This window comes from Penicillium odoratum, assembly GCF_028828045.1.
Source record: "Penicillium odoratum strain IBT 22623 chromosome Unknown utg000006l_segment0_segment0, whole genome shotgun sequence".
Lineage (NCBI taxonomy): Eukaryota > Fungi > Ascomycota > Eurotiomycetes > Eurotiales > Aspergillaceae > Penicillium > Penicillium odoratum.
Window position 1 is genome coordinate 4,779,737 of NW_026643148.1, and position 25,361 is coordinate 4,805,097.

The 25,361-nt window shown below is 46.0% G+C and overlaps 14 protein-coding genes across 14 annotated transcripts; 5 read left to right on the forward strand and 9 right to left on the reverse strand.

Annotated features, from left to right (window-relative positions):
• Positions 1-572: 572 nt before the first annotated feature.
• N7520_010192 (uncharacterized protein) lies at positions 573-887 on the forward strand (the record flags this gene model as incomplete). Its single annotated transcript, XM_057144126.1, has 2 exons — positions 573-749; positions 804-887. The coding sequence occupies 2 exons, from the start codon at positions 573-575 to the stop codon at positions 885-887; spliced, it is 261 nt and encodes an 86-aa protein (XP_056993414.1).
• A 1,612-nt stretch (positions 888-2,499) lies between these two features.
• Positions 2,500-4,270, forward strand: N7520_010193 (putative MFS maltose transporter; the record flags this gene model as incomplete). Its single annotated transcript, XM_057144127.1, has 4 exons — positions 2,500-2,718; positions 2,768-3,246; positions 3,302-3,639; positions 3,690-4,270. 4 exons carry the CDS (start codon positions 2,500-2,502, stop codon positions 4,268-4,270), a joined length of 1,617 nt encoding a protein of 538 aa, XP_056993415.1.
• A 508-nt stretch (positions 4,271-4,778) lies between these two features.
• N7520_010194 (uncharacterized protein) lies at positions 4,779-5,117 on the reverse strand (the record flags this gene model as incomplete). Its single annotated transcript, XM_057144128.1, has 1 exon — positions 4,779-5,117. The coding sequence occupies one exon, from the start codon at positions 5,115-5,117 to the stop codon at positions 4,779-4,781; it is 339 nt and encodes a 112-aa protein (XP_056993416.1).
• Positions 5,118-5,375: 258 nt separating this feature from the next.
• Positions 5,376-6,479, reverse strand: N7520_010195 (uncharacterized protein; the record flags this gene model as incomplete). Its single annotated transcript, XM_057144129.1, has 3 exons — positions 5,376-5,707; positions 5,757-6,240; positions 6,447-6,479. The coding sequence occupies 3 exons, from the start codon at positions 6,477-6,479 to the stop codon at positions 5,376-5,378; spliced, it is 849 nt and encodes a 282-aa protein (XP_056993417.1).
• Positions 6,480-7,091: 612 nt separating this feature from the next.
• On the reverse strand, positions 7,092-7,501 carry N7520_010196 (uncharacterized protein; the record flags this gene model as incomplete). The annotated part of the gene is made up of 2 exons (XM_057144130.1): positions 7,092-7,260; positions 7,323-7,501. 2 exons carry the CDS (start codon positions 7,499-7,501, stop codon positions 7,092-7,094), a joined length of 348 nt encoding a protein of 115 aa, XP_056993418.1.
• A 284-nt stretch (positions 7,502-7,785) lies between these two features.
• N7520_010197 (uncharacterized protein) lies at positions 7,786-8,485 on the reverse strand (the record flags this gene model as incomplete). The annotated part of the gene is made up of 3 exons (XM_057144131.1): positions 7,786-7,935; positions 7,988-8,340; positions 8,455-8,485. 3 exons carry the CDS (start codon positions 8,483-8,485, stop codon positions 7,786-7,788), a joined length of 534 nt encoding a protein of 177 aa, XP_056993419.1.
• Positions 8,486-9,208: 723 nt separating this feature from the next.
• Positions 9,209-9,907, reverse strand: N7520_010198 (uncharacterized protein; the record flags this gene model as incomplete). The annotated part of the gene is made up of 3 exons (XM_057144132.1): positions 9,209-9,388; positions 9,451-9,801; positions 9,851-9,907. 3 exons carry the CDS (start codon positions 9,905-9,907, stop codon positions 9,209-9,211), a joined length of 588 nt encoding a protein of 195 aa, XP_056993420.1.
• Positions 9,908-9,947: 40 nt separating this feature from the next.
• Positions 9,948-10,403, reverse strand: N7520_010199 (uncharacterized protein; the record flags this gene model as incomplete). Its single annotated transcript, XM_057144133.1, has 2 exons — positions 9,948-10,247; positions 10,302-10,403. The coding sequence occupies 2 exons, from the start codon at positions 10,401-10,403 to the stop codon at positions 9,948-9,950; spliced, it is 402 nt and encodes a 133-aa protein (XP_056993421.1).
• Positions 10,404-10,514: 111 nt separating this feature from the next.
• Positions 10,515-10,784, reverse strand: N7520_010200 (uncharacterized protein; the record flags this gene model as incomplete). Its single annotated transcript, XM_057144134.1, has 1 exon — positions 10,515-10,784. One exon carries the CDS (start codon positions 10,782-10,784, stop codon positions 10,515-10,517), a length of 270 nt encoding a protein of 89 aa, XP_056993422.1.
• Positions 10,785-13,720: 2,936 nt separating this feature from the next.
• Positions 13,721-13,906, reverse strand: N7520_010201 (uncharacterized protein; the record flags this gene model as incomplete). Its single annotated transcript, XM_057144135.1, has 1 exon — positions 13,721-13,906. One exon carries the CDS (start codon positions 13,904-13,906, stop codon positions 13,721-13,723), a length of 186 nt encoding a protein of 61 aa, XP_056993423.1.
• A 622-nt stretch (positions 13,907-14,528) lies between these two features.
• On the forward strand, positions 14,529-14,790 carry N7520_010202 (UbiD family decarboxylase; the record flags this gene model as incomplete). The annotated part of the gene is given in 2 exon segments (XM_057144136.1): positions 14,529-14,584; positions 14,604-14,790. The coding sequence occupies 2 exon segments, from the start codon at positions 14,529-14,531 to the stop codon at positions 14,788-14,790; spliced, it is 243 nt and encodes an 80-aa protein (XP_056993424.1).
• A 1,526-nt stretch (positions 14,791-16,316) lies between these two features.
• N7520_010203 (uncharacterized protein) lies at positions 16,317-17,202 on the forward strand (the record flags this gene model as incomplete). The annotated part of the gene is made up of 4 exons (XM_057144137.1): positions 16,317-16,450; positions 16,505-16,672; positions 16,736-16,783; positions 16,848-17,202. The coding sequence occupies 4 exons, from the start codon at positions 16,317-16,319 to the stop codon at positions 17,200-17,202; spliced, it is 705 nt and encodes a 234-aa protein (XP_056993425.1).
• Positions 17,203-19,495: 2,293 nt separating this feature from the next.
• N7520_010204 (uncharacterized protein) lies at positions 19,496-20,084 on the forward strand (the record flags this gene model as incomplete). Its single annotated transcript, XM_057144138.1, has 2 exons — positions 19,496-19,944; positions 20,006-20,084. The coding sequence occupies 2 exons, from the start codon at positions 19,496-19,498 to the stop codon at positions 20,082-20,084; spliced, it is 528 nt and encodes a 175-aa protein (XP_056993426.1).
• A 2,237-nt stretch (positions 20,085-22,321) lies between these two features.
• N7520_010205 (beta-lactamase/transpeptidase-like protein) lies at positions 22,322-23,224 on the reverse strand (the record flags this gene model as incomplete). Its single annotated transcript, XM_057144139.1, has 4 exons — positions 22,322-22,837; positions 22,917-23,048; positions 23,105-23,168; positions 23,217-23,224. The coding sequence occupies 4 exons, from the start codon at positions 23,222-23,224 to the stop codon at positions 22,322-22,324; spliced, it is 720 nt and encodes a 239-aa protein (XP_056993427.1).
• Positions 23,225-25,361: the final 2,137 nt, after the last annotated feature.

Sequence of the window (25,361 nt, forward strand, 5' to 3'; positions counted from 1 at the left end):
CTGAGGGCAGAGAAAGAAATCTTCTCGTACTCATAATCCTCTGAGCTCTACCCAGAAGGTGAGTTAGTTCATTTATGGATCTTACTGATTAATAATGGCTCCTTATTACGAGCCTTTCTGCGCAGAAAGTCCGTCGAAGTGGCTCCATGGCAACCTGATGTAGTCTCCGATACTCAGTTGCCCTGATTATATCATCTCAAGGCAGCCCTGCTACTAGATAGCTTGATCAAGCATTTATTCAGCTACAGAGCGGTTAGACGCTCCCCCTTCAACCGCAGGAGATGAATCAGACTTTACCACAGCCGTAGCATATACTGTTGCTTGTCAGATCAGATTCAGATAGATTAAAAGTTGATTAAACGCAACCGATATATATCGATACCACCAAAAAGATCAGGACCAAGTGAAGTAGGTTTGATACCGATGGGCTGCTCACGCCAAAATTTGAGTATTAGCGTGCGAAGTGCGTTAGACCGTGCGATGAAACAACAGCACCGAAAGCATTTTCTGGCTTTTAACTATTTCTTGTGGACTTAGTCCCAAAGTATCAAAGGGGACCTCGCAAAGAAGTAATGTTCCTATGCCAGGCTCGACATTGGCTTTCATTTACAATCGACCGCATTGCAGAATCTCGGTTTGTCGAATCCAGCCCCAAGGACGTTCACGAGCAGGAGCAGGATACATTGACCGATCAGACTCTGGGTGTTAATATACTATCAGAGCCTCCTGCTGGACAGGGGAGCCCATACGTAGGTGAGATGCGCCGAGGTTCGCTAAGTAAACCGTCACACTAAGGTGCACAGACACACAAGGGAAAGAACCCACTCAGCCAAAACCACTACACGTCAGCAGATTCTCTCGAGGTAATACTGCAGGAGCTTGAATAATTCAACCAAGAGAAAATATAGCTAGGTTCACAGGCCGCTGTGTTAATTAGCCTCTACCAATACCCGTGAGATGCCTCTGTCACAAAGCACGCTAACAACCAGCATTTGGAAATAACCAACCAGCAGCATCAGATCACCAACATGCAGCTGGATCAGGAGAAAACCTCGTTGATCGACGACATGCCGGACAGTAGATGTTACTGACGTTTCAAGTCAGACGTTTGGAAAGGTATGAGAGGGCGTTGTGGCTGTATTTTGTGACTGGAACAACTGAAACTTTGACGGGGGAGCAACATTCGCGAGCAAGTGAAGGGGGATATGGAAGTTCTGTTCGATGAAATAGAGACGGAGATATAATTTCAATCATGATCAAGGCACATTGCACGTAGTGCTGGTTGAAGATCTGCTCTTCTGTCCCTAGGAACTAAAATTAAAAGCACCGTCGACGGTGGATCGGGGAATTGTAAATAGGCAGGAGGCAGTGCATCATGGAATTCTTTCTTACTTTGGCCTTCGATCTCTCAACATTGCCAGCAAGGATGCGTCTTGGTCACCACTCAGGGCCAGAGAGGGTGACATCTATTGCGGTCACAAGTAGCTGACGTATACACCATGTATTCGCGAGAAGACATTGGAGCTCGAGTGGAAATGAAATAGTTTTCCAAACCTGGCAAATCACACGCAGGACTCTACCTCCGTCGCAAAACGCCATCTCCTTTTCTCCATTGGAGGAGATTCAGGACCCGTCCGGGGTCATGGTGCGGGGTAGTAATCGTCCGGGGTAAAACTGGCCGAGCCCATAGCCCACGGATGAGATGAAACCGAGCCGTGTCCGACTCTAGGACTTGTCATGTTCTTTAGGGGCGATTATATTGATCTTAAATCTGCACGTCCAATTGCCACCCCACTGAGCGTGGTATTCTGTAGAGATAGAGAGATCAAGCATCATGAGCATCCGACCTCATATTCGGGGGCCAGCGTTCGAAAAAATTCTTAATCGGTCACGTTTGCTGACTTGATACCCGAAGTCAAGCACAGCGCTAAGTAATAATTACCACTTATCCTCTCCCAGCTCCTCGGTTAAATTTATTCGCTCATTTTGATAGGCTCGACAGTATTCAACCATGCTGACAGGGAGTCAGGAGAGTCGCATTTTTAGAGTGCACAACAAGAAAAAACTTGGGCTCGCACTAATTGAAGGAGGGAGGATTCTGGGCTTACGACCCAAGTAGGATATTCTCCGGCGAATGGAACGCCACATCTAGACCCACACCACCATCATGTTGTACCACTAAATTGCCCCTTCAGCTGACCCCGCAAAACCCCCCGCAAAGGAACCAGTACATTTCTTTCCCGACTAGTACCTATCAGATTATTTCGCTCGACAAGAGCCAACCAAAATCAAGTAAAGCTGCTACTGTAGTGCCCGGGAAAATAAATGTAATGAATGGGGATGTTGGGTCGAGGAGGTCAAGGTCCGAGCAAGCTTCACTCAATCGAGCTAAGATCGGGGCCACCATCACGAGCGCGTTATTACAAGTATAAAGATCTGGCAACCCCCATTCGTGCCTGCCAATTTTTCATTCACCCCTTTCTCTTAGAAGTCGTCAACATGAATAGCGACCTCACAGAGAAGCAGACCTCAGCCGAGGAGATCGAGGCGCAGTCCACCTCCGCTGGTGGACCTCTTTACGATGTCGGCGAGAAGGTCGACTACAACAGAGCGGGCGCCATCGACGCCGAGACGGTCGAACATAATATGACTGTGCTCGAAGCTATTAAGGCATATCCCGCTGCCAGCTGGTGGGCATTTGTGATGTCATCCACCATTGTGAGTTCTTGCCCATGGTAGGCAGATCACTTCTCTAACGTTGCGATAGATCATGGAGTCATACTGTGTTTTCCTAATGGGACAGTTCATAGCCACAGCTAAATTTATCGACGATTTCGGTGTGAAAAGCCCAATAACAGGCGGAAAAATTATCGAAGCTTCCTGGCAGTCAGCATTCCAGTGTAGCGGGCCACTCGGTGCATTCATCGGTGTATTCGTTGCAGGTCCCATCACTAGCTGGATTGGATATCGATGGGCAACCATTGGCGGTCTGATGGCCTTGAATGCCTTCATCTTCATCTTCTATTTCGGCAACAGCCAGGGGATGTTTTTCGCGGCTCAGATTCTGGAGGGCATCCCGTGGGGCATTTTTATCGCCAATGCACCCGCCTACTGTGCCGAAATTGTGCCAATGAGATTGAGAGCTCCAGCGACGCAGATGTTGCAGATGTTCTGGGCGATTGGGTCGATCATAGTCGGTGGTATCACTTACCACTACCAATCCAAAAATGATTCGTCAGCGTACAGGTTCGTCCGCTCCCATAGATGCCATCGAGGAGCACGGTACTAACAGTCATGCCAGAGTTCCCATTGCAATCCAGTGGATGTTTCCTACTCCCATTGCTATTCTTCTATTCCTTGCGCCTGAATCACCCTGGTGGCTCGTACGAAAGGGCCGACTGGCCGAGGCAGAGAAGGCTGTCAAACGCCTTGGACGCGCGAGTGCAAATGAAAATCCCGCTGACGCAGTCGCGATGATGCGTCGCACGATCGAACTCGAGAAGACTGAGAAGAAGCCCAGTCTCGTTGAACTGTGGAAGGGTACCGATCGCTACCGTACATTGATTGTGTGCGGTGTGTACGCATCTCAGAATCTGACGGGTAACCTGATTGCTAACCAAGCGGTTTACTTTTTCAAACGTGAGTCGATCCATGTCCTGTAACCTCATAGCAGACTAACACCAGCTCAGAGGCCGGCATGGCAGACAACACAGCATTTGCACTTGGTCTCATCACTTCTGCCCTCCAGTGGATCATGGTCATGCTCTCTTGGGTCCTCACCACATACCTTGGCCGACGCACCATCTATGTCTATGGTCAGGCCATCAACTGTGTATTCTTGATCGCGCTCGGTATTGCGGCTTCAGTTGGCGATAGTAAGGCGGCTAACAATGCACAAGCATCACTTGGCTTGATCGTCTCCGTCCTGTTCTGCTTGGGACCCGCCCCCGCCTCATGGGTCATCATCGGTGAGACATCTTCCGTTCGTCTCAGGCCATTGACAACCGGTATTGGACGAGGTGCCTACTACTTGGTCAATATTCCTTGTATCTTCCTTGCCAGCTACATGTTAAACACTGATAAGTGGGATCTGGGTGGCAAGAGCGGCTATATCTGGGCTGGTACCGCCTTTGTCTGCACCGCCATGTCTTGGATGTGGATTCCAGAGATGAAGCACAGGTCCTTCCGTGAGATCGACATTCTGTTCAATCGTCATGTCCCAGCTCGCAAATGGAAGAAGACGGTCGTCGATATCCGCGATGATGAGTAGATGGATATTGCTGTTCGGAGAAGCCAGATTGGTACTGCTTGTGCAGGAATTGGTGGTAGAAATGAGTTTCTTACTAGATACTTATAGGTAATTGTCTTCAAGATGAGTTGAAGGGTGAGGATTACGGCAGAATGTACTGCACCCTCTACACTCGTCGGTAATGGCTGCTATAGTACTAAGGCTTGCTTTTCATATAATTGATTCAAGAGGTTGATACACGTGATCCTGATAGAGCAGTCTATACAAGGAGAAACCTTCCCATCCAACAATAATATCCTAGAAACATATTAATAGCGGTCAATAGAACAAGTTGTGCTTAGATACCATTGATTTCAATTTCACTGGAGCCGGGATTTTCAGTCGGTTCTACTGATACTGGACTTGAAAATTACGTCGCCTCCAGAGCAATTAGAATCATTGACTGAACAGGGAATCGTTGCATTCGTGAACATCATGATTGGGCCGAAGTGTAGGTTCCAGTAGCCACTCAGCTATCGCTGTGGTTTATTCACATAACTAAGATAGGGGCCAGTCGTATAAGACTATTCGTCCATCGCGACGAGCCTTGTTGGGACCAGATCGCAGGAAGTGCCTGCACACCTGGAGAGATATTCTGGAATTTTGTCTTGGCAAAGATAAAGTTCATTCCATCAACGAAGAACCGCCGATGCTCCTGGCCCGTACTATCTGCTGCCGCAATAAAGCAGACCCATACAAGCACATGTGCTCCCATCTGGTCCGGGTCGATCTGAGAAACTAACTGCCTAAGACACCCTAGAAGTTGCCACTGGTCTTCATCAGATGTCACTCGCCCAAGATAAATTTGAGAAGCTATGATGAAAGCCATTCTCAAGAGATGGAGGATTTTGTTGTGTTCAGAGTCAGGAGGGAGGTCATAGTAGGCCCCGTCGAGATAGTGATCAAGTGGTAAGCGCAAGCATTCACGCCTTGGTGTTCACCTCGAAGGGGTTGGCCAAGAGATTCAAACATAAGACCACAGTCAGGCATGTTTAAGGAGTGGACGTAGGGAGACTTACATATGGGTTTGCTGAGTGAGAAAATTATGGGTTAAAAAGGGTGCAATTTGACCCACATTCTGAGCCAATTACATCAGTGTCTGTAGAAGGTGGCCGTATTCTGAGCTGCCTGTGATAGTCTCTCCAACGAGCAGAATGATCCGAGTTGCCCATGTGGAGGTAGTGAACACACGATCTGGAGATGTTGAGTCTTGGCCCAATCGAGATATCAATACAGCTCGGCCTCGATCCGCAATAGATTGGTAAAAAGGGCTGTACAAGGCCAAATGCTGCGTTGCTACTACGCTGACGGCGCGCTGCACGAGTCCATCCTCACATGCTAGGGGCAGTAAAACGTCGCGATAACCATGAGAGACTTGGTCTAGGACAACCAGTACAGGAGCGACTTGCTCTGCATTTGCTGCTTGTTAGCAGAAAAGTACACCCTGATCGGCTTGGAAATAACTCACAATGCGACATAAGCATGCCGTTGTGAGAATCCAGAAGAGCAAGCCACGGGCTAATTGACCCAGTCGCAGGGAGAAGTGCCCGATTCGAAGGGCGATCGAAATACTGATCGATGTCCTTGGAGTCATCTTGATGCGGGTCAAATATTTCAGCGGGTATCGCGCCCTGGTTCCGCGATGTAGGGATGTCTGCTGCTACACGCGTGCTTGAACCAGTCGCATTTGCTTGCGCTGCGCGTTTTGTAGATTTTCGTCTGGAACGCACTGGCTGGTCGTTCTTCCACCTGATTGTACACGGTATAAGCGGCGTAGCCTGTTCAGGGCCTTGAAGCGCTGGCCCTGGCAATGGGTCGACCTCGTTGGGTGACACCCGTAGAAAATCGAATCCGACTCGGACCAGAACATTGCATGCCTTTCTTTTGACACTTTTTGCACGTTGGCAGTGTATTGTCACAGGTGATACGGCGCTTGGAACATTGGAAGCAGCCTTGAGTGAGGTGAAATGTGGTTAGGACGTTTTACGGGGATGAATAGGTGAGAGACGCACCCTTGTTCTTGCCACCAGGAGCAGACATCTGGGATACCGTGAGAAGATCACATAAGACGGCTTAGGAGATATCGCTGGAGGAAAGACGTGATAGCAGAGGTGGGTTGCTTGCTGTGGAGCATTTTTGGTTTGGGCGGGGCATTTACCGTAAGAGCGATTGGTGGACGAAGCACTGCCATTTTAGGCGACTAGTCGCAGCCTAATTGCCTCTAATTGGAAAAAGATCCAGGTTTTCAAAAAGAAGGTCTTTAAGTTGGACTTTATGTATACATCACCATTACTCTTCATCGCTTGATCGTAGCCGAGGACCGTTGTACCTTTTCCGAGCATAAACAGCACAATTTATCCCTGAAAATATTGTCATCACCATGAGGACAGCCGACGTGTAATCTACGCACTGAGTAATCTGATCAGCTAATTTTCCATGAACAGACTGAGGATCCACAAAACTTACTCATATTTTTGCCAGTCAATGGCAGAAAAATTGGAAAGTTATAGAAGATCAGAATCAACATAGAAAACCCGATAGCAATGGCATTCACAGTCCACCCAGCCAAGGAAGGGATTCGGAACGCTCCATCTCGAGGTAACCACATCTCAGAACGCTTGCGAGATATGAGAAGCGCAGCAGGGATAGCGTATGAGATGTGTTGAAGCACTAGACCTGTGCCAATAAAGGCGTTGAAGGCAGATGAAGAGCCCAGGTAGATTCATCCGATGATGTACATAACCAAAATTGAAGATGAGTCCCACATGGGTACTTCAAACTTTGGGTGATTTTGAATTGGCCACTAGCTGCCGATGATAGCACGGTCTCTAGAGAGCGACCAATTTAGGCGGGAGGCAGTTTGCTGAGCACCGATGAGGGCGAATACGGCGGCACAGCAAAGTAGAACAACGAATACCGTAGCGGCTCCACCCGACCGTGTGGCTTGGTACCACATCTCGTAACTAGGTACCCTTGATGATTATTAGAGGAAGAATATAAGCTTATAGCTAGTGAAATGAAAGATTGGACATACCCGGTAGCGGATGACACCACAGCGTTCAAATCATTGGTGCAGTATAGCATGGCAACAATAAACGTGAATGAGGAAGCGAACCCAATAAGCTGTGTGCTAATCAACGCCCTAGGGACCAGAGTGCTTGCGTTTTTGCATTCTTCAGCCAAGTGCAATGCTCCGTCGATACGAGCGTACATGTAGTTGGGCGAAACTAGACCGGTCAAGAAGGCAAAGCCCCCAGAGCTTCAACCACTATCATTCAGGTACGCTCCCCAGACACTGTTGGAGGGCTGATAGTTGGAAGATTTTCGAGCAATGCATGTAATAGTTATAACGAAAAAGCTGGCAATAGTCGCAAAAACTGGCGAATTAAGACCTACTCGTTTTGATCTGGATACAGGTACTCACAGGCGACATCATGAATCCAAAGAGTTCGTTGCAGGTAGGTGATATTGTATAATAGCACGAGTCCGTTGATGGCTTAGTAGATCAAGAAGTAATGCCATGCTGATGGGACGTAATCTGGGTTGTAGAACAATGCGATCCCGACAATGAGTTGTGCGGGGATTATAGCAATGCCGGTGCAAATGGCTATCCAGGAAAATACGGTTGCCATTCCACAGCAGTAAGTCTGAGACCAGTTAGCGGAAAACCCCATTTTCCTTCAAACTAAAAGAAGTCACCAAGGCACGATTCATGGACTTAGGGGCCAATGATAGAGGTCCAGTGGTATTGTCCGCCGGCAGTCGGATAAACAAGTCAGTTCGGCTAGCGTAGAGCACAGGCACCAACCAAAAAAAAATTAAGAAGGTTCCATAGATCAAAGTGGCTGGACCACCTTGGGCAACTGCGAGAGATATTGTGCCTGCGATTCCGGCCCAGCTGTCGCATATAACCCAACTCGCGGATATAGTCTCTAACTTTGTCATCTGCCTTCTCCCTTCGGCTTGGGTATAGAGGCCGTTGAGTTGTATTTTCTCGACACGCCTCTCTCCACAGGTAAATTCTGGTAAGTCGTTAGCGAGTCTGGCGGGATCTAGGGTAGATGAAGTTGTAACGAACGTCTTTCCACATCGTTAGATGCTGAAGGGGGAAGAATATTGTCAGCAGGAGCATCAATAGGAAAAGAGCAAAAAATTCTAGCCCATACTATTTTTGACTTTGAGATCTTCTAAATCCATGTTGTATGATTTGGACCACTTGCGAGCGTAGAGATTGGATGAAGGTCACACAGACAGCACATTCAATTGCTTAAGAATTCTCGATTCCTCGCGCATTAATGCTTGTATCGCCATCGGAGATAGGTGAAATCCTTCATAGTTCAGCGGATAGTGATAAGAGGTGCAGTGCGAGGAAGTGTGGTACCAACATTGCCGAATGGAGAAAAAGTCGAGAGAACTGGCTTGACTAAGACCGCCATTATCGATGGCAAAGCTTAGCGACGATAAAAATTTCCCAGATCATGGAAATAACTCTGACCAATCAAGCACTTAAAGTCTAAAGTAGCCTGGCGATTTCTACGAGTTCCAACGTCGACTTCCAGATAGGTCCATTTAGACCAACTAGAATAATTCGGGTCTCACTCCTTCAAAGATGATCTTTGCCAGATAGGATTTCCATTCCGGCCTAACGTGACTAATTCAATGTATTGTCATTGTTTTGCATCTCAACCACTACGGGTGCAAATCACTATCACGAGTCCATATGACGGATGTCTATGTACGTGTCACACATGACCGGCACGGAGCGCTCTCATTGAAACCATTGAGGACATTCTACGCTTCTCATGATGACTGAGCAGTCAGATTTTAGAAAGAATGCAATGATTCATGGTAAAATAACTGTTCAAATTCATAACACAAGCTAGTCATTAAACGAGCAAAATACGGAATGTGATAATTCATCTATAGGCAGGAACGCAAAGGAGGAGCGAGTTGAAGCTTTGTCTTCACAGTCATAGCCGCCCGTGTACCCTCCTCGATAGCAGCATCAATGAAGCTACGCCAGCCAACCGCCCAATCAGAATTGGCAAAGACAATGTTTTCATGTCGTGCCCGCATCGCATCCAATGAACTGGATAAAAGCTGAGGAGGTGAGAAGAACCAGGCGCCCTTAGCAAACTCATCTTTGCTCCAGTTGTGGAAACCAATCGCTTAATATCCATGTTTCCGGGAGCCATGCTCTCTACGGCCTCTTCGGCTAAATTAATATCCTCCTCGGGGTGCATGCGGTTATGGAAACCGCCGAAACAAACAATGGGGGTGTTTCCTGCGGGTGTAGTTCCGTCACCGATGGCGTAAGTGAGCTTGTTGAATGGATAAGAGATTCCAGTCCATGATCGCATATCCTTGTTGGAAAACTCAGCGCGCACCTTTACACATTGGTTGACATGACCGATGTTTGTGGCTGCCGCACGCTGGGTGTCCAGGGGAGGATCGAAGGTCACGTAGTTAAGAACGTTGAGAGACCAAACGAGTACCAGTATACTGGCGACCATCTCGAGTAGTAAGAGTGACTGCATCGCCCTGATCGCTGATAGAGCTCACAGGACTGTTGAAAGCATAGGAGAGTTTTCCAGTAGCAAGAGCCTTTTTGAAGAACATGATTGCGAAGCTCGTTGACCTCCCTTGAATTTGTACGAGATCAGGGCGTCCATGCTGCCGCGATAGGAGTAACCGCACAAAGCCCACCAATGAAGGAACTCGAAGAAGCTAGTCGTTCCCAATGTTCCACAGCTGCAGAGCAGGATAAAGCTCTCAAGGCATGCACGTTCGTTGGGAGTGAGCGACAAAAATTGGCGTTCAAGCGGTCCTGTGCAGACGTCTTATCATACTGGCGAGCTTCGGGGTTATGGAATGAATCATGGGCGAATGAGAGCACCTTCCTGCCCGTATCACCATCGACATCCACGAACTTTTCGAGGCCAGCGGCAAGCAGAACGTCCTACAGGAGAAAGTCAGGCGCAAATTGAGATCATTTCGGTTTTGCTGGACGAACCTCTTCTTCATGGCTCATACTTGTCGCTCCCTGGTTTGTGCGCAATTGGAAGTGGTCAACTCCACGAGAGAAATCAAATGACTCTTCCAGCTCGGTTCGCATATTGTATCGCGAAATCTCGCGCCAAACGTGAGGCTGACCTCAATGCACCCAAGTCCCACCCATCTCAAACGGATAGTCGCCAATGTTTGAGGACCAAAAACGACCTCCAATTCAATCGCGAGCCTCTATCAAAAGAACACGAAGACCTGTTATGATTAGCAAACTCGAATAGAAGTCAAAGTCGAGACGCGGACGTTTCACACCAGCAACGGTCAAATCGCGAGTAGCCGTGAGACCAGAATATCCACCTCCAACAACAATAGCATCGTAAACTGTTGAAGAAGAGGTAACATTGATGGGAGGCGAAATCACACCGATTGAAGGCACACCTGGCGCAAGGCCAGTCTCAGGCGTCCATTGGAAACCGTCGCGGGAGTTCATTCTGGCGAGAGCTGCACCGTTGAGTTGGAGGATCCAAAAAAAAAAAAAAGTAAGAAAGGAAAGTCGACGAGGATATTCATTAATTAAAAAATTCTGCTATATTGATAAAACATACTGTTTTGCCGATAACAAAACCCATATTTGCATGACTTCGGAATCGGTTGAACATCACGATAAGAGTGGGTATGGACAGAATTACTGAAAGTGGCAAGAAAATTGAGGATTTGTTATCCACGATTAAAGTATATGCGGGGGGGGGGACAGTTTCTTTGCTGGTCCCAAAGGCGATTGTCAGTCCAAGTCCAATTCGAGGTTCGGTGGGTCAACAACAAGCCGCTGGGAGGCGCGATGCCAAAGTACCCGATTGGGATAATAAAGTGAGAAAGCCGGCTGACGCTCAACCAGCCAATGCAAATTGTCCGAATGCTGCTCTCCTGGGCTCTGATGGAAGCTGAAATCACCTGTCTTAGTTGCTTTGTTTTGGTTGGAATGACTAGGCGATCATGTCCACTTCGGCGAACGTTTTGAACTTGCGACCAGTCGCGTTCACAGCATAACACAGCACATCATTAAAATAAATGGGAGAAATCGCCGCCACATATCCCTGCTGGAATCATGGGGGCCCATTTGACGGCCCGGAGGATTGAGCTTGCTGTGAACACGTTCTTCAGAGATCTTTCGGTAAACTGGGAGATCCGGGAAAAAGCCGCTTCGGGGGAGCTGCCTCTGGTTTACAGCTCCCCCGTACCCGCAGCTCTAGATCTCATGATCGTCGGAACCTTGTCACTTGGCCATATTTGCTTGTCTTGAACACATGGAACTCATTTCGAAATGGACATGACTCACGGCCACCTCCACGCTGGAAGTATTAAGCGCATCCGCCAGGCATGTGCCAACTGCAGGTACGGCCAGATATGATATTTCACTAGCTGATTAACCCGGAGGTCAATATCCAGGAGAAACTTCAGCATCTAATCTGTAAGGCTGGATCGCCGTCTATCTGGTCAATTTAAAACATCAATCATTCCCTTCCGGGTTGCCATCCTCCATTGGTAAAGCTCCGAAAGGATTGTGAACAAAGGCTGGGCTTCCTACCAAGAACTGGGTATTCTGCCGTGGCTTAGATATGGACCTGGTTTGTCAATGACTGGGTTGCGTCCAATGGTCTCCTAACGGTGTTTATATCTGTGGCAGCTATCAATGTGGGCGTTTATATGACGATATTCATTTTCCATTCGTACGGGAAGAGGATTCGTATCTGGATCCGGGGAAGGAATTTCATGGGTCAATAATTCGATGATTAGCAGGAGGTCAGTCTATTTTGGATCGATTTGTAGCCTAGTAACATATTATTTGGTTGCATAATTCATGATTAGGAATAACTGTTTGGATATGCGACTGATTTTTCTCTACTGTGAAATTGCATTCCGTATATACATGCAGTTCAGGTAGTTCAATTGCTAGTACAATAAGTAAATAACTTGGAAGTGCGATAAGATAGATTGGTGGTAATTGGTCCCCGTAGGTCAGGCGCCCTGGGGTCCAAGTGCCGTATGTACTTGTTTCCCTTCACCACCCTTCAAATGTCGGAGAGTGGGAAATGGCGGGGAAGACTTATATCTCACGTGCATTAATATACAACCATGTGATCTGACTGCACTTCATCAAATTACATTCAGCCCTCAATAGGCTCATTCTTTGTCAGGAGGAGCTCCGGGTCGGTGGTTCCGTGAACTTTGATCATTTGAAGCGGATTGTTTGAAGCGGATTGACGATTTTTCTGAAAATTTCATCAGCCCATTCTCCATATCAAAGGACATGACATAGAAGGGTTGTTGGTATTGAATCATTCTTCCACCAACGAGAAATGTCACATCCATTACAGTATCCTCCCAGAACTTGTTATGGTCTTTGATTCCGTAGATTTTGGGGTCCACGCATGAGTCGCTAAATATCTCTACGTTGAGCTGGAAGTTCTTGGCAAGTTCCTCCTTGTCCTGGCAGCAAAGTGGGGTTATGGCATCAGGAGAGATAGGGTCGAATGGTTGGGTGGCGTATGTCAGCTCTTTCAATACATCTTCTGTGAAGCATTTCCAGTCGAGCCACACCCTTTCCGTAGAGGTATTTTTCAATTGTTTTGCGGTTGGCCTCACGGCAGAGCTGATTAGAAGGACTACTAGGAGAAGATATATTTATGAAACTCAAAGACGCAATTAAGTTGATAATTGAAGATGATTCGAATAAGTCGGTTTGGTTGATTTAGGAATATGTAGAAAGGCGATTGGGGATACACTAATGTGGAAAGTTTCTTTGACTTAAATAAAGCGAGCTGGGAATAACTTTATAATTTTAACCAAATTCTCTTACTACTAAAGCGGTCGCTATCAAGAGATTGCATCAGAATGTAACCAATGGCCTAGTAGTAATTATCGCTTAAATTGTAATTGTTAGTTCTGTGGATGGGGGAATCAACCTTAAGTTGCCCTATCCTCTTAGCCGGCCCGGTATTATCGAGACTATAGAGATGATCAGTATAGGGTTTATGGATAAAAAAAGGGGGAATAGATAGGTATAAAATAGCAGGTATCAGATTATAGTCAAAACTGATTCTTAGGGGAATCAGGAGTCCCAAGAGAGAGATAAGCTTTATACCCTGTAGACTTCGGCAAAGCCCATGGGCCGGGCCTTGATGGGCTTAGTCAAGGTTGTCTATAGGCTGGCGTGCGTGAGAAACCCATTACGGCCTATGAGATTGAGGAACGTTTCCTATATAATTTATGAAAAATATGCTGTATTCTATTTGTTTTTTGACAAACTGCAGCTTGATACCATCGTAATAAATTAATTTGGGCGTAAGGTGTCTCATACCGGTTCATATATTCTTGGGCTTACAAAATATCGATTCATATCAGATGTCCCTTACTCCGTACAAGTTCTCATTTATGAAGCAGTTGATCGATGAGCTTACCCTCCATAGGCTCCATATTGCCGAGGGGATCTGCTTTCCCCAGTCGGGAGCAATCGTCTTCCCTCCAGTTCCGGCCTTCTACACCAGACCCGAGACCATCCAACAACTGGTTGATCAAAGTGTTGGTCGCATGCTCGATTCTTTTGGTATTCATTGCGAAGACTTTCCGCGTTGGGAAGGTTTCGAACGGAGCAAGGTTAAGCGCTGATCAACGGGGGTCCTGTATATTACTTAGACAACGATCATTCCCTATCTTGTATGCAATTGTGACGACCAGATAATACAGAAAACAATGAATGAATTTTATAGCATCAGCGATCAGCCCATCACCACCGTTCATCATTGATTCTTGTGTCATTTGCGTCAGTTGCCTTTGATTAGGGGATCGAAAGGAAATTTGGCCAAATCACAGTTGAACAGTTCCGAAGTTGATCCCGAGGCCCCGAGATCCCGAGACCCGCGGCCCCCACAAATTTTCGCTCGGTTGCCGGAGATGTGGGGAGCGGATGGTTGCGGGAAAGTAATGTACGGGTTATTGATCTGCACTTGCTCGGCCGGAGTTGAAAGTCTGACCAGACCTTCGTTAATTATAAACAGCCAATGGCAATTGTGAGAGAACAAATGCCGGATGATGAAGGATTATTAGCGTGTTCTTCGTTTCGAACACAAATAAGCCCTTTTTCTCCCTCGTCTACAATATGTTAGTCTTTTATCCAAACGGACTTGATTAGATCCATGTTCTTGGATCATTATTACCCTCTTGGATCATTATCACCATGCCTCGCCACCAGGACCCCGCAATTGAAAATCTTCCCAATATGAACTTCCGATCGTATATGGAGGCTTTAAAGAACGATAACGACTTGGTCGAAATTGACCCGTGAAGTCGACCCGGATCTTGAAGCTGGTGCCATCATACGCATGGTCTGCGAGACTGATGATAAAGCTCCTCTCTTCAACAATCTCAAAGGTACCGATAAGGGTCTCTTCCGTATTCTAGGAGCCCCCAATGCATTGGGAGTGACTGTAGTCTACTAGACTGCAAAAGTCCTAGCGCTTTTTTATATAGGATCACAAAGTAGGTCATAGCAGACTACAAATATTTTTAGCACCAGACTTTACTCCAATCTACTTGTACGATTTCACTAAAAGTTGAACATAGTTTTAAGTTAGTATCCAGATTTTCTATATTCAAATTTTGATATCTAGATCTCTAGTAGATAGGTATTATATAACACTAGATGGTTATATTGAGTATTGTTTGTTTCGGGTTATGTGTACTAAGGTGATGCTCGATCTTTAACTCGTTCATCTATAACTGAACCATTGCTAGTTTATGTTAGAAATTATACAGGCATAGGGAGATTTAGTGCAGGAGAGGCCTTACAGGCCCTAAACGCACCCCCAGAGGTCGTTGAAGCGGATACACTACCCCCAGAGGAAGCGCCCGCAGCACCTTTGCAGCAGCGAATGAGAGCTTTGCCTACGTGTTCTGACTGTGCGATTAAAGAGCATAAACGCACTTCATGCCCAATTAGGCGTAAATAGGTTACTGGTGGTGGTATATGCTTTTAAAAATAATATGTTGATGGGGTCCGCCACTCGCTTTTGAAATACGTTACATATGACTAATATCTCGGAGGTTTCGGATACATCGCGATTTCGGGCGTCGCACCCCTTGATGAGACAGGTTACGCAGAACAGCCAGCCTTGCGTCAAGCGAGGCTCTATTATCGATGCGAAGCTCCATTATCGAATGAGAGCCAGTAGTTCGTTCAATGAAAAATCTGCCAACCACGGTGTGTCAGCCGGGGGGAACTGCGCAGGGCAGGTTGGGTCAATTAACACTTTTTAACCATGTCATATAATAATTTTTGGCCTTGATGAACATTTATCTCGGTCAGGCTACAATCTGAGGACAGCGATATAGCGGCGAGTAAAAACTCAGGCAAGAATCTGTCGTTTCACCCACAGATATCTCAATAGATTTGTGGGACACTTCATTCCAAGCATTCTGAAGCCGAAATTGCCGAGTTCAAATGCAAGCTTAAAAAGAAAAAATGTTCGGCGAATAAGGAATCCTGAAACAATCACTGTATTTGTGGATGCTTCGGGCTCTATTTATAGACTCTGCCACTTCCCGTGTATTCCGAGCAACTTGTGCTTTTCAATTTCAGGTCTAGGTAGCGGTCAAGGAAGTTTGATGTATATTTTTGTCCATTCTTTGTTGCGCCACTGCGGTAGCCACTCGGGTCATAAGGCACTCTCAATAGGGGTCTTGTAAATAATTATTTCACCAATCTTCTCAATTCTCAGGTCAATACTAGCTCATACGCAGAACCGTTGACCCAACAGCTGTATTTACGGTGGCGGAGTGTACACGTGGGCACAGACATTATAAATTACCTGTGGGTTCGATAAATACAGCATAGCCCCTCAGCCCCCCAGCCCCTTTCGAGATAACAGAAACCTCAATGTCACGCAACTAATAAATTGGGTTGCGAAAATAATTCGACTTGACTTTGCTAAAGTTCGCAATAAAGCTTTGAGCCATCTTAGGTAACATGATGCTCTATCGAACTGGTGGACAAGGTTCCATGCGTTACTTCTTCGTTCACGGAAACCATGAACATACTGCCATTCCGAATCTGGTGATCGTTGAGGCAAATATAGTGGTTTTCAATCGACTAGGTCGCATGTAGGTCATACAGTTTTTCTTTTGTTTGAAAAAGCATACTAATGAAGTGGGCAGCGTGTTTGGAAATAACAAGCAAAATTATTCTTCGCTATATTGCTTCATTAACGGAGTGTGTACACAGGTCAATGGGAAAGATGATACTGTTATTCCGGCGCGTGAGCTTACTGAGAGACTTCTCAGAAATGCCTCTATACCCACACTGATCATAGCTGAGATCCCTGCGTAAGTGACTGAGATAGAACCAGAGGATTTGCCTCAGCAATTTCAAGACTAAACAAATTTTAGCTGTCAGGGTGGCATCTTCCAAAGTCTGCAAGATGAATATCTCTACCTGTACGGATAAAATTGCTTTCCACTTCCCTATTCTTTTTGGACTCTACGGCTGACAGCTTTCCAGGGCGGTATTGGTATATGGAAGGGATGATCTGAAGCCGTGCGATTACGATGATAGAAATTATTTGGCTACAGCACTGAGGGGCTTTATACCATATTTTGTGGAGTCAATCTCCCTCAAAAGCGATAACTACCTTCCAGGCGATGCGCAAACTCTGTGCAGAGAAATTGCAAGTTATTTGGCTACAAAAGAAGACGTGATGAAAGCCTTTACTGAATTCATTCAAATGTACCGAAAACGCTACCTCAGCAATGCCCCGGTACAAAGAGCGGCTGTGCTTGAGACTTGCTTGCTTCATATTCTCAAAATGCCTTTCGACCTGGAATCTTCAATCCGGCATGGCTTGTTGATGCCTTAATATTACGCCAATACGGATAATATTTCTCCGCTCCTTTGCCCAAAATGGATGCCAAAAAATCCAAAAAACTTTGTTGACACAGTTGAAGCGATTGCTTGCCGGGCCGGCTGATTGGGAAAATTCATATAGTCGTATGGAGCGAGAAACATGTACTGCAAGGAAGTTTTTGATTAGCCAGGAATGCGTGTTGAACGTGACCAGGAAGACTGTCTAAACAAATGTTAATGATTTTCGACAAGTCGCTGGCTCAATTGGAGGCACATCGTCAGCTGAGTGGCTAGTTATGTAACAACGAACGTTTTGAAGCGGTATAGCTCACAGACTTGGAGCTCTTCCTGACTCTCTGTTGTCACGTCAACCAGCCCCTCGATGAGTCTGAATACCATCTGCTTACTCACAGTGTAGCAGGCGTAGTCTTCTGCTTCTGACCCATATTCCACCCTATCATACAGCCTCCTATATGAAGACCTAATTATTAACTTGCAAGGCTTGTTTTTTATATTTGGCGGAAATCCACCGTAAAGATCGAGGTACACCGCAGGCTCTTTCCTCGAAAGTGTTGGAGGTGGACTGAGGCCAGTCATTTCTGATTGGCATAACTATGTTTATAAAGCTCGGCTAACTTTGGCTAAAATGGTATAATGACTCCTAACCCTAATTGAGTGAGCAGATAAACAGAGTGGCGGTGTGAGAGTACACGGTACAAGTGAATGAGTCATTGGATCGCCGATCATCAGGTATGGTGGAGTCATCTCGTTCTATGACACAGAGCTCTCATGATTCCTTGTTTGCAACGTAAAACCTTAAACATACCTGTTGGTGTCCCTGGTGTCGGAACAATAGATCATGTAATCAACTTTATTAGTCAGCGTACCACATGTTAAACTGCTGTGGTGGAGACTAGAGAATACCAGACAAGTACACAGACGTGACCCATACCATTGGTACATGCTGTTCGACCGTAATTACGTGTTCAGAGACCTGGGTCATATCATGTGACCTGAGCAGCGCTGGCATCCCGTTGAGGACTAGCTTAGTTTTGGGTCTGGGGGCATATCCTCCAGGTCTTCTGCTCCTTCTCTCTTTTCTCCCCCCATACCCAATATCACATACGTTTTGTGTGAAGCTGTCAGCCTACATATTGTAGTCATCTTCCATCTTCCCCGCTTGGGGCCTATTGGCGCCAAGAATACCCATCATGATGAAGACGCCGAACATTCCGAGATTCCGAAGCGCCGAGGCGCCGAGGCGCCGTTTATCTCCCACTTCCACATTATAATAATGACTTTACTCCTTTGGCATTGCATTCCTACGGAGGCGAAAGGGACCAATTGTATCAAACCTAACCTATAGGGGTAATTGTAATAGACACCATTACAGTTCGGGTGAATTTCATTAGTATGGGAAAAAAAAATCGGGTAATTCCATCATACTACGATTAGACCTCATTAAAAATTTTTTGAGGGCCGGAGGTACTAGCCCTCAACCCGACCCACATCGGTTCAAGGGCCAGAACCTCCGGCCTGTCACGGTGTGTCCTGATAGGGTCCGTAGGGACCCGCTAGGACCGATAAGGGAGATCATGGGCACGTGATCTATATTTTGTTTATCTGCACTTCCGATCTGGATCCTGTTGTAGCTCTTCGAGCTACGTCTTGTATAATAGGTTACGCTAGACCATCCGGCGACCTGCTGCCAGAGCAATTAGAAACCCTCTGAACCCGACCCGATCCCGCCGGTCTTCTCCTATTATAACCCTGCCAGCCTGCACCCTGACACGGCCCTCAGCGGACCCTCCGCCCTCATTTACATAAAAAAGTTTGACCTTTCCTAATTTAGACGCATAATATTACTTAGTCATCCTAATAAAATACTATTTTTTAATAAAATTCTAGTTTCTATCTTTAATTTCTACTTTATTTCACTATTAATATTAAGAAATTTTAAGATATTAAGTAGTATTATAGAACTAATAAGGATTATTTCAAAGTTCTCTTATATAACCTCTATTGACCTTACCGAGAGAGTATAGGGTATAGACTTCAACATGCCCGTGTGGACGGCCCGTGGGCCTGTCCAGGTGGACAAAAAGTGATTTGTCCATGGACCTAAGGCCCGTGAAAGTGGATCTCAATTTTTTGGCATAATGTACGAAAGATATGCTGTATTTTTAGTGACCGGGATCCAGGGTATCCGGTGGTATATAGATTTGAAGTGCAACTTGGTTTGCAAGGACATGCAGGGTCGACTCCAATAGTAACGCGAGCCGATGCTTTTTTTTGCCACCGCTAGAATGATTCTGGTTCTCGAGGCCAATGCACGGAAGCATTTGGCCGTCGGCACCGTTAGGGTAATAGAATCGAGCGGCGCATCTTCCAATACCATACCCGGGTGGGCGAGCTTCACGATCGACATTCGACACCCATCGGATGAGGTTATTGACAGTATAATGAAAGAGGTCAATAGGGAGATGCACAGTATCAGTAAGGAAAACCCTAGATTTTCGTTTCGACTCGAGCAGGTGTGGGAAAGCCTTGCCGCGACGTTTGATAAGATTATGCTCGACTATCTACGGAATGCCGCTCAGGAGGAAGTGGGGCTCAGATCAATACTAGATATAATATCGTTTGCCGGTCACGATAGCGCGATGACTACTTTAAAGGTTCCGACAGCGATGCTGTTTGTACCGTGTCGAAATAGGATCAGTCATAGTCCCGTAGAGTTTACGACCAAGGCGCAATGGTGAGCGAATCTAACACATCTATTTAAGGGTATGCTTATTGACATAGTGACATATTGATAGTCGGGACAGAGTGCAGATTCTGCTGAACGCAATACTCAAGTATGATACCTGGCTGGTTGCGAGACATACGAAGATGTAGAGAAAATGGAGGGTCTTGTGATGGCAAAGCGACATTTTCTTCTTCCATTGAGCCTCCTACACATTCCATTCTTCCTCCTTGGAGTGCCGTCATACGCTGAATCTGTTTTCTGATTATTCTTGATGGATCGCATACTCGCGGATTGGTACAAACCAGTGTTTTTGGCTTATTCCAATACTTGCTTTCAAAGACCCATTCCTTCCACGGCACCAATTCTTCTTCGTACATGGTCAGAGAAAGTAGAGGGACGGAAGATCTATCTCAAAAGGGCTGTTCAGATCCTGGGGGAATCAGGGGAATGGATTGACGCAATTGAAGCAGAGGCGTTATTTATCAAACCAAAAATCGGATGAAAATCTAATGCGGACTTTAGAAATCTTTTCTTTTGATGCTCTTCAAGTCAGGTCAACTTCAGCCGTCTAGAAAATGGTCGAATCACTTTGGATCTCTTCTCTCTACGTCTCAATCAAAGTCCCATATTCGGTTTTATTGGGGCTAGTGAATGTGGCTTGTAATTCTAACAATTGCCTATTTCCCTGTACCAACTCGCACAGTAGGAGACATTTACGTCAACAAGCCAAAGCTGAATCATTGGCTCTGGTAATAGCGCTTCCTGGGAGCGCCTCATTGAGTTCTGGACATGCTTCTTTGGTTCTGTGAGGATTGAGTAAGTTCATAACGCAATAATCGCTGATCTCCATTATTCCCTCCCCAGTTAGCAGTTCATTTAGAAAATTGCAAATGGCCTGAGAACGAACTATTTCAATCCTCGATGGGTCTTTTCCGTGGATCTATTTCTGGAATACCTCAAAACGCATTGTCAAGTCGCCGAAGCCCGCAAAGCGTGAGGCTATGCAACGCCCGGCAAATACTTTATTTCTGTTGACCATGAAAGGTCCTACGTCCGATTTCTTCCTTCAAGTGAATGATTATGCTATGTGTATATGAGATATAGACAATGCTGACATGTATTCTCGCTAGGAGAGTGATGGGGCCATCATTTTGAGCGATGAGAGGATGCTAGCTAGATTTATTCTTGGTCAATGTTACGTAGGATAAGCATCCTAATTTCATTGGTTCGTGTTCATTGGTTCATGTGCCTGGTTATCCAACTTCCGACCCCGTGTCAATGAACAATAGCGGGGCGCCGCAAACTCCAAGCCCGATCCGCGAGGGTGGGCTACGCATTAGCGTGTCAGAGAAGAAAACTCCTGCATCGCCTGCGCCACCTTGCATAAGCGAGATCATTTAACTTTGGAAGGATGGGATCACGGTCTAGCGTGATTAGTATGGATGGTAGGAGATCCCTGTCCATATCTCCACCATGCTCACCATTTAGCCATTTCTAGGTCCAGACGACTGATCGATTGGTCCCGGGTAGCGTATTAACTAGGCAGCAATGTGAGATCCATGTTGATCCCTGCACAAATTATTTGCGTGGGGGAAACGACCAACCTGGATCTACTATCCCGTAACCCGGCCACGGATGCATTTTGGCGCTAATTTTCTGCCACCAATAAAAAGAGTCTAATTGTGTGTAAAAACGGAAGACGGTAGATTTTGTAACCCAATAAGAACCTAAGATAGATGTATTACCAAAAATACCGCTAAGATACATGAGCGGCCGGGTTAAGTGATACGGCCGCTCGGTTCGTCATGATCCAAGTCGTAAACAAGTATATAATTTTCTTGTCGTTAAGTCAATGTCATAAGTTAATGTCATGAGTCAATGTCATAAGTCAATGTCATGAGTCAATGTCATAAGTCAATGTCATGAGTCAATATCATAAGTCAATATCATGGCCCAAGAAACGATGCTTCTTTATCACGCAAGGGCGAATGCTAGGGACGATATAACCCTCGCTTAGGCACTGAAAGAGGCCGCGATACTAATCAAGTCGTCAAGATAGCTAGTAGTAGTAGTATTTTTCTAGTACATCTATCCACTGACCGCACTAGAGAAAATTTAAATTGTTAAAAGTTTCGAGAGCACCCTATTATAGCGGCATGGCATTAGAGCGATAGTAACATATATAACTGAACTATTTTGCTGCTACTTTAAGTAATTTAATCTATACTGTAAAGATACCCGTGGTGAGATTAAGATTAGGAGTATAAAGAATAATCGGAAGGTGTTTGTATCCACCTACGTAGGAACAGTAGTAGAGCCATCAGAGCCATCATGAGACGACTCGGAATTAAGCAGTTCATAGAAGGGCCAATAACATATAATAGGTCTAGGTCCTCACGAACCAGATCTTTTCACCACCCATTGCTCTCTCCCAGGCAATCCCCAAGGTCCAGGGCTTTCCTTCAATGCTAAGTCGAAACTCAGCATCGTAGACCTCGGGGCAAAAAGCCCCAAAATCCTCGTGATATACCGAATGTATCAGGAAATGCTCCCCTGACACATGATGGAACGTGATCGTTTCTAGCCAGGTCATATCCTTCCGATCGGCGCGCAAAACACCTTCGCTGTCCAAGTACACGGTGACATCCTTATAGCCCGCGCGAGTGTACGTGCCAGCATATTCGTCCAATGGTAACATGAGCGGGAGAACAATCGGAGAGCGATAGTTGATTTTGTCCGCCACCCATTGTTTTTCTTGCTCGATCAGTGACCAGTTTCTTCGATCCCAGTCGAACCTCTGCTGTCCGGGGACCCCGAGCCATTTGTCGAGAAGATGGAACGCGAGGAACTGGGCGGCATAATTGGAGGTCTGCGCTGTATTCGCCAGAATGATGACGCCAAACTGGAGTTCGGGATGTCGATTTGACCCCGATAATTTTAAAGTTCGATGTGGTCGTTTCCTCCTTTAGTGTGGCCCGGACCTTCTCGCGCGTTTGTGCGGGGTCGTCGATTAACGCTTTGGTTTCCTCGTTCACCGATCGCAAGTCCAGGACAACAGCCGGAAGACCGAGGCTTGAGCCCACAGCCCGGGTGTTAGAGGACACTACCGATGACTGGACCGGAAGTTATTCCACACTTAAAGATGCACCGCTCATCGAAAATTTGCGACCTCTCCGCCGGCTAACTCTGTCCCGGATCTGGTGGAAGCTTTGATATCCTGTGATGGATCCGCGCTAGCGACCACGAGTAAGAGCCTTAAATTCGATCTTGAGTGAAGCTACCGGGACATATCTACTATTTAGGAGGATTTCACGACCATTAAAATAGCCTGTATGTCTATGCTTATCCAGACTCTCACTGACTGTAGCTCTACTCTGGCGATCTCGCGATGAACGCGCCCTAGGGCTAGATGGGCTATGGCGCTGCTGGGAATTTATCGCGCCTTTCCTAATGTGTAAGGCCAGGTGATGCACTACTCTATTGAGCATGGTGATTGACGGCTGTCTCTCGGACCAATACGAAAATTGGACCATTTTTCCATTCGGGCTGCTGTCGATTCATTTAGCTCGTCCCCGCCGCGCGGTTTATCACTTGCCCTAGGATGGTATAGTGTGACTCGGTCTTGTCTAGTGTAGAATCTATGACCCAGCGTGAAGGGCTGTCCGGCAGCATATCACGATTCGCGTGTCCGACGTATAAACGCGCAGTACCTTGCTCATCCACCAACAATTCCTTCCACTTCCTTCCTCTCATTACGTCGTAGAAATACAATGGGATAGGAAATTAGCAACGGTAGGGTTACCTGGCATCTGTCGAGCTGAGAAATTCTCTTGCTACGATAGGAAAGCGGAAAGCGGTCTCGCGGGATCACTTTGACGGAATATCAATTTATCCGTCATGAGTCTACTAATGACCCAATCAATATATTTTAGCGTGTTTTTGCGTATCCTCATGCGATTTCGCTGAGCTGTAATCCATTGAATAGTTCTATGTAATATTACGATAACGGTTCTGCCATGATTATGAGGTGGTAAAATAAACCGGTCTAGCGCACGTCGGAATTAGGTTCTCCGAGTCAGGAAGTACGAGTATGGAGGTGTAAATAGCTCATTTCGAATACTAATCTAAGAATCACCTCAGAAGAGGGCGCTGATCATATGCAGTAGCCACGCTTTTAAGCCCTGGAAATAAAAAGCAGACTTAGGCTAGTTGTATCATGTATGCTCGAAGAAATTTGTAAATTGAGGTCCTATAGTGGAAGTCCGCACAATGATATTGACCAGATTGAAATTGTGTACCATACCTATCCCTCAAAGTAGCCACCAAAGAAGCTATCTATATGCTATAGATACCAAAATAGCGTCTAATATTAAGGGATGTCCCTGTAAGTTTCAAAAAAAATTCGTATGCATACTTCTGGATCATTTTATGAAAGCGTACGAGAGCTACTCAGCTACCATTATATATAGTGTTCGTATAAATTGACCATGTTTATATCGGAACTAATCGAATCTCGATCAGCATTGAAAATAGACAGCGATCAAATATGTCGATGATTTAAAGAAGAGATAGTAAGTTAAAACATATCAAATCTAAGCTTCGTACCATGTAAAAAGAAAACTGCAATAGACTCGAGAAGTGAAACTGTAATAGACCCCAACCTACTTTTCTTCTCCCATACTAAAGAATCTCACCCTAAATATCATTGTGTCCATCACAGTTACTCCGATAGGTCAGGAAATACTAGGTTCATTATCTCTATATTTAAGGTCAGCTATATAGCAACTAGATACATGCAACAGTGCAAATTGTGTAAAAAGTATTGCATAAAAACCGCAAAAATCAGCAGAATCTGAGATCATACCAACAAGAAATAGGTAAGATGATCGGGTAACCGACGACCACCGAGAGCCTTGCTGACGATCGTTCATGACGATCCTGAGGCAAGGGAATCATGCCTGAGGCACAACAGAATCCACAATCCTGACATACAACATCTGTCACTTGAATCATAAAGCGTCGCCAACGCAACCGAACGTTTCAGCCCAGGACTTACGAGCGTCTGCTAGCCTCTTCGCGCGATATTGAGAGCCACCGAAGAGCAATATACCTTTATCGGCCCGAGAAAGTTACAATTGCACTGAATAACTAGTCAATCAATTCAACTTGTTTTCTTGCGTCACTGGCCCACTCTGCTTATGCCGAGTCTTCCGCGTGAGGATATTGACTCAATTTCGCGTTTCTTAACCCCTTTGAGGTAAAGAGATATGGAAACTTGTCGGGTTTTGTTGATGATAATGGGTCAAATCGGCTATGGCGACCTATATTCAGGTACGATGTTTGGTTAGAAAAAGCGCTTAGTTACGGCACTGAACTGGAAATTATTGGGCTCATTGATGCTGTGGCTGCCCAGGCATCAGAAACAA